The sequence below is a fragment of the Nanorana parkeri genome, unplaced genomic scaffold (genome assembly GCF_000935625.1).
Source record: "Nanorana parkeri isolate BGI_ZX_2015 unplaced genomic scaffold, ASM93562v1 scaffold967, whole genome shotgun sequence".
Taxonomy (NCBI): Eukaryota; Metazoa; Chordata; class Amphibia; order Anura; family Dicroglossidae; genus Nanorana; species Nanorana parkeri.
The window spans coordinates 229,490-238,222 of record NW_017307235.1 but is presented as its reverse complement, the minus strand read 5'-3'; the positions used below and the strand labels follow the sequence as shown (position 1 = coordinate 238,222).

The window sequence follows — 8,733 nt, the reverse complement described above, 5'->3', positions numbered from 1 at the left end:
ATCCAGCCTCGTGTTGCTAGACCCTGGCACCCAAGGCTTGTGCACCAGGCATTCTACTGAGTGCCCCAAGTCTTCTACTGAGTGCCCCAGGCCTTCTACTGAGTGTCCAAGATCTTCTACTGAGTGCCCCCAGGTCTTCTACTGAGTGCTCCAGGTCTTCCACTGGGTGCCCCGGGTCTTCTACTAGGTGCCCGGCCTCCTACTGAGTACCCCAAGTCTTCTACTGAGTGTCCAGGGTCTTCTACTGAGTGTCCCAGATCTTCTACTGAGTGCCCCAGGTCTTCTATTGAGTGTCCTGGGTGTTCTACTGAGTTTCCTGGGTCTTCTAGGGGATGCCCCAGGTCTTCTAGGGAGTGACCTGGGTTTTCTACTGAGTGCCCAGGTCTTCTAGTAAGTGCCCCAGGTCTTCTAGTAAGTGCCCCAGGTCTTCTAGTAAGTGCCCCAGGTCTTCTACTGAGTGCCCTGGGTCTTCTACTGAGTGTCCTGTGTGTTCTACTGAGTTTCCTGGGTCTTCTAGGGGGTGTCCCAGGTCTTCTAGGGAGTGCCTCGGGTCTTCTACTGGGTGCTCCTTGTGTTCTACTGAGTGCCCTAGGTCTCCTACTGAGTGACCCGGGTCTTCTACTGAGTGACCCGGGTCTCCTTTGAGATATGGAGATGATATATTTTATCCATAATCCAATTTGGCCACATTATTCCATCAACATATCTTTTTTTTCCTAAGCAATGATAATACATTTAATTTTTATTTCAGTCATGCCATCATAATGTTACTTTACAGTTTTTAGACCAATTCATTTTTGTTCAGTTAAGAAGTCTATATTAGTTTTAGACTCAGATTTCATCCAATCCAATCATCATGGTATTCTACCAGCCCTCAACATTCTAATCTGTGTGCCCAAAGTTGCCCCTGGCCTATTAGGACCCTAGAAACACGCCTGTTATGTCTACAATAAGCTACGGGAAATTTCCTTTGGAAAGTAAATAGCCTATTTGCCTTTAGTAAATCCGACCCCAAGTGTCTGTTTCAACATACATGGCACGGTCCACTGTTGTAACCATTAGGAACCCCGTCATGAGTAATGCCATGCAGCCATTGACGGAGAGCATGTAGAAAGTGGCTGCTGGAGATTATCAGCACTGAAATGCAACAACAGATGGAAACAAAAAGTTAAAAAGAAGAATTTTATTACAAAAATTGTATTGGTTATGATGCACAGTACATCAGCAAGCTAAATACCACCCAGTTTAAGGTTTAAGTCTACCTTCAAATTAAATCATTGGCTAATTTTAATTATTCTCCATTAAAGTGCACTTCTGCAATAAAGACTATTGCAAATCCATAGATAGGTGTATGTAGACTATTTACTGTAACGTTAGGTCCTCATTCAGAATGAGGTTTGGAGGATCATAGGATGCAGCTTTGACATTCTACAAGAATCCCAGTGTGGAGTCATTAGTATAGCAGCAGGGGGCCATTGGGTTGACATGGCCCTAGAAGTGATTGGCTTTTGATGCTGAGGTCATGTAGATCAAAAGGTCATTAGGTGTGAAGAGTAAAGGAACAGCTCAAACCTCCCCGCTATATATACAGCGGGCAAGACCAGCGTTGCCTCAGAGAGTGTGAGAACTGGCAACATCTCCTGCGTTAAGTGGCAGTGCAGAGAAGCTGAGCAGACATGATTGCACTTAAGACAGCATTGAGTATTGTATTGCTGTCCATGGTTCATGGGATTCCCACACTTTTTGGAACAGAGTCAAAAATAGGTCTTCCAGGATCTGATCTGGGCATGAAACTATCATCCATCCTTCCAGGAAACAGACACCTACAGAGTATGAAGTATCCTTTGTATATGATGCAGCTCTACCACAATCTTCTTATGCGGAATGAGTCAAAATTGTCAGAACGAGCCAACACTTCAGATTACAACACCGTGCTAAGCCTTGTTGCAAAAAGTAAGTACAGTGGTTCCCATGCCTACTTTCCTTTTTTAAGCATGTTTGTCATTGGCCAATGGCCATCAAATATTTGTATATATAAACTTTAGCTGTAAAGACATTTACTTTGTTAAAGAATTATATGTATGACAAACAATTGCCTTTTTTTTTTTCAGTAAAATAAATTTTTTACCTTTTTCATGCTTTAATGCATCCCGGCAGGTTGTGTAGGCAAACTTGGCATTCAAGCAGTGGTGAAACTACAAATCCATCATGCTTCTGGGAGTCATGTCTGTGGCTGTCAGTCTTGCAATGCCTCATGGGGCTTGAAGTTCCATTACCGCTGCAGTGCCAAGGTTGCCTATCTCTGGTCTACGTGCACTCCCGCGATGGCTGCATGGCATTTCTTAGGGTGGATTCCTGATGGTAATAACAGTAGCCATCCCTGAAAAATGTCACTTGTAGTCTCCAGTAAAAGCTCATATGACAGGGTGACAGCACAAGAGCCCAATTGGGAAACAGGGACAAAGCCCAGTCCCTATTACAGAAAGTGCCTGGAGAAGGGGCCTTATGGCAGGATCACCAGGTATTATTTTAAAGCCCAACTTTGGGCAAAACAAGAACCCCTTCCCACCTCTCCCTCTAACTGGTCATTGGTATGCACAAAAACTGATCTAAATGCCCTACTTTACTTACCTGAAGCCACGGTCAGGTGGCACCACAGTCCCAAGCCCTCTCTCCTCCTTACTACTGTGGAATCCTTCTTTGGGTGTCCACATCACTACCTGCATGACATGAACATTTCCAATTGGCTGTCCAGCAGCATGGTCCTCCCAGGATCCAGAAAAGAATGACTTAATTGGGAAGGGACTGTCATTAACTGGATAGCATGAGCACATCTGCAGCGCTTGTGGTACGGTCTCAAATAACCCAAATAGCAGAGTTGGGTGAGAAGTTGGAGGGAATCATAGTTTGCCTTAATTTTTCCAATTGGCTGTCCAGCAGCATGGTCCTTTCAGGATCCATAAGAGAATGACTTAAATGGGAAGGGTCTGTCATTAACTGGATGGCATGCGCACATCTGCAGCACTTGTGGTACGGTCTCATAGAACCCAAACAGCAGAGTTGGGTGAGAAGTTGGAATCATATTTTGCCTCAAGTTAGACTTTACTGAAAGCTGCAGATTTAAAAAAGTATTACAAATTAATTTTGAATTTATATTGAAATCCTAAAGCTTTAATAACATTTTAGTCCATGCATTTATTTTAAATTTGTTAATTGGCAGTTTTTCTCAAGTTTTAGGATATGTTCACCTTCAAATAAATGTATTAAAAGCAGCAATGTGCCGTAACTGTGTTTCAAGTGGCCGAGGGATGACCCTGCTCTCCTTCCTCTAGACAGAAAGATGGATGGTCCTAGACTTACCCCTGTTGAGAATAAGTGTTAAAACACTTGTTATCCGACCAGTTTTTGTGTATTGGGTGTCTAAGCCTATTCCTGTCTGGCCACCAGACACACAGCAGTTTGACACATGAGTCGTTCTTCTCAGTGACATCTAGGAAAACCAAGCTGCAGAACAATGTGTTAACATTTTCGGAATTGGTTTGTTTCCTGCAGATTGTACAGAAGTCGATAAGCGCCTCAAGCTGTCCTTCGACATGTCCTCGATTTCCAGCAGCAATGAGTTACAGTTGGCCCAGCTAAGGATACACACCCCTTCATTCCTGACATCAGAGAACAAAACCTTAGAGATCTACCACAGCAAGAAAGGAAAAGAACTCTTTCTTGGGTCATTCAAGATAGATCCTTTTACCATACAAGGTTCTCCATGGGCCAGCTTCGACCTAACCCAAATGCTTCAACTCTTCCTCCAGCACGTAAGAGAAAAATATACAGATGAGCACATAAAATCCAAGTACATGACAGAGAAAGCCAGGGACACAAATATGGAATTAGAACCAGAAGTAGGAGGACAACAGACCACCTACACATCCAGTGCAGAGAGGGTTGTGCTTGTGGTGTTTGCCAAGGACAAGTCCTATGACAGCATATCTGGTTCTCCAAGTCTCATCAAAACAGTGGAGTCCTCGAAGTATGTTGCACTGGAGAAAGCTAGCAGAATATCAGCCATCCGGAGGCACAGAAGGAACAGGAATGAGGACCACCATCTGCTGATAAACAATGTGCCTTCAAGGCCTGCAGAACACGGGAAACCCTTGTGCCGAAGGGTAGATATGGTTGTAGACTTTGGTGAAATCGGATGGGGAGATTGGATCGTCTATCCTAAGAAGTATAATGCCTACAGATGTGAGGGTGCATGTCCAATCCCGCTGAATGAGACCTTCAAACCAACAAATCATGCTTACATGAAGGTAAGAAAAGAGAAGCAATTCTAATAATGTTTAAACAGGGTTTTTCACAAAAGGTTGAAGAGTTTGGAGAAGGCAGGAGAAGTGAACAATCTAGGACAACATAGCTGAACAGGAAAGTGAGATGAATTGGAAAATGTTTCCAAATCAGCTATTTTGGCCTAGATGGTTCACTTCTCCTGCCTTCTCCAAACTCTTCACCCTTTTGTGAATAACCCTGTTAGACATTAATTGTTGTTTGCCAAGTGAAAAATAAATCTGTTGGGGAGAAGTAACTCTATACAATGCAATTATTTGTTGAGCAGTGGTGTCATAACTGAAGGACAGTGGTGTCTCTAGCCATTTCAGAAGAGATACATATGACATTCTTAAAGGGAAGCCATACTCTTAGAATATTTTAGTTACTGCATATACAGGACTACACTCATAGTAATCTACAGATACTCATCAATAAGAGTTAATTGGGGTTAGTTTACTGAATAGGCGGTTCACTTTGCAAATAAACTTTCCCTTAGCCTAGTGAATGTGGGGAAAATTCATAGAATACCCAATCACGAGCAAGGAAAAAAAATGTATGAATGGATGATGGAAGTCAGCAGAAAGGGCTTCACCTCATTCACTAAGCTAAGGGGAAATTCCCTTGTAAAGTGAACAACCTCTTTGCCTTTAGTAAGGCAAAGGCCAAGGCAAAGGAATTCAAACACCTCAGAGGGGCCCTTAAAACTTGTGGGTATAAGCAGGGGCGTCCAGACGCCCGGAGTAGACACCAGGTGACACCCCACCGTGACGTCATCACGCATGCGCTGTCATCTTTTTGATACCTGTCGGCAGCCAACTTGGTGATGGACGCCGGCAGAGAGAGGAGGGGACATTCACTCTGCGGGATAAGGTACGCCGCTGGGTCCCCTCCTCTCTCTCCTGCAACTGTCCATGACTGAGTGCCAGACTTTTCAGAGGGGGTGACATAAAAATGACTGTCAGTCATTTTGGTGTCACCCCCCCAATAGTGTCACCCGGGTGCGGGCCGCACCCCCCTTGTGATGCCACTGGCCTTAAGGACTGGGCCTTTGTCAGAACAGAAAGAAGGAGAGGAAAGAACACCAAGACTACCTATGAGTGTGAAAAGCTCAACAAACTTAAGACTGTGGTCATCCCATATGTAGCTGGGGCGTCTGAGAATCATGGTGGCCGTACCTCACTTTCCCCTATCAGTGAACATCTCTTGGTCTCAGCTGATACAGCTATACATACAGAACCACTTGAGAGACAATTTTAAAATATGTATATGAACTACAACGATCAAAATATGGTACAGCAGTCAAGTGACACATAATACACCACTTTCACAAAAGTGTAACTATAATTCAGAATATGTACTGAGTGAAAATACTCTTCAGTTTCCCTTTAACTGTAAACAAGTGAAACCACATCTGCATATAAGGGTCATGTGTCGTTTGCATTCCATAGAAACTTCGGTATTAGCAAAAATAATGTAAAAGCTACTTCAGGCGTAGGCAACCTCGGCCCTCCAGCTGTGGTGAAACTACAAGTCCCATGAGGCATTGCAAGACTCTGGCAGCCACAGGCATGGCCCCCAGAGGCAAAGGCATGATGGGATTTGTTGTTTCACCACAGCTGGAGGGCAGAGGTTTCTTACCCCTGAGCCATTTTACAGGTCACCTTTAAAAATGTTTAGCTGCTTTCATGTGTTTTGATATGCTTTTCAACTGTGCCCTTCGGTAAGAACTTTAGATAGAGACATAGGCTGTTAGATAATACATAGATGATAGACCAGGGGTAGGCACCTTGGCATTCCAGCTGTTAAACAAGTCCCATGGGGCATTGCTGCAAGACTGAGGGTATTTGTAGTTTCCGCACAGCTGAAGTGCTGAGGTTGCTGATAGATAGATAGATAGATAGATAGATAGATAGATAGATAGATAGATAGATAGATAGATAGATAGATAGATAGATAGATAGATAGAATTCCGATTGGGCAACAACTCTACTTTTATGCCTTTGTATTCAGTCTTTATGAATCAGCCCTGTTATCTGTGCGATTAGGTATTATAATATGAGGTTACATTATATATCATATGGCGTGCTGGGAAATGTCAATCAGACTGATTATTGGTGTAATAATCTTTTTTTAATTTTATAATCCCTATTATTTTTATATTATACGCCATAACGCATTCTCTATTTACTTATCAGTCTTCTTATTGTGTTTTGCAGAGTGTGATGAAGCTGTACCAGCCCGAGAAGGTGGAATGCCCAGCCTGTGTCCCAGTGAGGATGAGCCCCCTGTCCATGCTGTACTATGAGGGCAGCGAGGTGGTCTTAAGGCACCATGAAGAAATGATTGTCGAAGAGTGCGGCTGCAGCTAGTCCTTTGCGTGTCTATATACATATACATATATATATATATATTAATAGACTCGGATAAATTGAATATGTAAATATTGTATATATGTAATTATTTATATTTATGAAAACAATAAATAATAAATGTTTTGTACTGAGGTCAAAGTATATTTTTTAATAATAATAAAAAGTGAATTTAAAAATATTTTGATTTCAACACATATATTAAACAGGTCCCTGTTACCGAATGTCCGGACAAGGACAGGAGGTAGAATCTGCAGGAGCCAAAGCACTAAACCCACGATGCACTGATTGCGGGTGCAATGCCTTTCAGACTCTAATGCAAAAAAATAATATGTTTTTTTTTTTTAAAGGGTACCTTACCTTTAAAATGATTTCATGGTGGTAAAGGAAACCGCCACCAGTGCTGCATAACATATATCCAATATTAACCCGATAGTTGAAAATGTAAAGAAAACCCTTGGACATATACACTGAGTGGCCAGATTATTATGACCTCCTGACGTTTGCAGGCAAATTAGCTATAATTTGGAGCTGAAGTTGCTAGAGGGCCAGACCATTATAAATAGGGAAGCGGGTTGTTTACCACGACAGTAGAAGTGATTTGTTTCTGAAGATACGGGTAAACAACGCAATTTAACAGCCTTTGAACGTGGGATGATTGTTGGTGCGCGAAGCCATGGAGCGAGTATCAGCAAAACAGCAGAATTCGTTAAATGTTCAGGAGCAGCTCATTGTTAAAGTGTTTAAAGACCGGACTGTCAGTGGAAAATTTGGGTCTGAACGTGCAAATTGTGGCCGTCAGCGACTAGTCAATGTTAGGGCAGAACGGAGAGTGGCAAGACTGGTACAGGGCAACAGTGCCGTGTCAGATTCCTCGCATCACCTTTCAGCATCTCGTGGAGTCACGAGGCGGCCCAACAAAGTACTGATGGGGTGGTCATAATAATCTGGCCACTCAGTGTATTCTGCCTTTGGGTATATGCATCTTGAAGTTATGTTATGTTAATATAATCACCCAGCATGATGTCTATCATCCAAAATGGTCCTAATAAATATAGATTCTGAGAAGGTCGAGTTGTGGGAAAAAATGTAAATACATACCAAGGTATAGGAAGCAACCCAAATGAATCAGCATTGCTGAATGAATATAGGAAATATAGCGTATCTGACGCCCCCTTTCTGGCTAGAGTGTCCCAGGTAGTAATGGGCCGAACACACCTGAGTTCAGTTCAAGTTCGAACTTTCGAACATGAAAAAAGTTCGAATTTGAACTTAGAACTCAATGCAAGTTTATGGGACCAGAACTTTGAAAATCAATCGTCCCCTTTTTGAAGGCTTATATGCAAGTTATTGGCCATAAAAGGTGTATGGGGGTCCGGGTATTGCCCTGGGGGACAGGAATCAATGAAAAAAACACTTTTTAAAAATACAGTTTTTAAAGAAGCAGGGATTTTAACATCACTTAAAGTGAAACAAATAAAAATAAAAAGTTCCTTTAAATATCGTGCCTTGGGGGTCCCCTTAACCTGCCTGCAAAATGGCGGATCTGTACGATGTATAAAACCCGCTGCTGCAAAAAGTGACATTTATAAGGAAAAAATTACATTTATAAAGAAATAAAAAAGCGTGTGATTCTCACTCCCAAACAATACAGGACCCTTTAGGTCTGGTAGGAATGTTAGGAGGGGACCCATTTAAAAAGAAAAAAAAGGAAAAAAAAGCGTGGGGTTCCCCCCAAAAGTCATACCAGGCCCTTGAGGTCTGGTAGGAATTTTAAGGAGGAACCCCACCCCTCAAAATGGAGAAAAAAAGACGTGGGGTTCCCCTTAAAATTCCCATTCAGACCCTTGATCCGAGCACAGGCCTGGCAGAGCAGGAAAGGGGGGGACGAGCGAGCGCCCCCCTCCCTGCGATACCAGGCCACATGCCCTCAGCACTGGGAGGGTGCTTTTAAAGGTTCGCCCCTGGAAAAGCACCTTGTCTATGTGCCGATGGGGACAAGGGCCTCTTCACCACGAGCCCTGGGGCGTCGTTTGTGGTG

At 43.0% G+C, this 8,733-nt stretch overlaps 1 protein-coding gene across 1 annotated transcript; it reads left to right on the top strand.

Annotated features, from left to right (window-relative positions):
- The first annotated feature begins 1,676 nt into the window (after positions 1-1,676).
- On the top strand, positions 1,677-6,692 carry LOC108795404 (nodal homolog). Its single transcript, XM_018566651.1, has 3 exons — positions 1,677-1,953; positions 3,553-4,307; positions 6,540-6,692. Exons 1-3 carry the CDS (start codon positions 1,677-1,679, stop codon positions 6,690-6,692), a joined length of 1,185 nt encoding a protein of 394 aa, XP_018422153.1.
- The last annotated feature ends 2,041 nt before the right edge of the window (positions 6,693-8,733 follow it).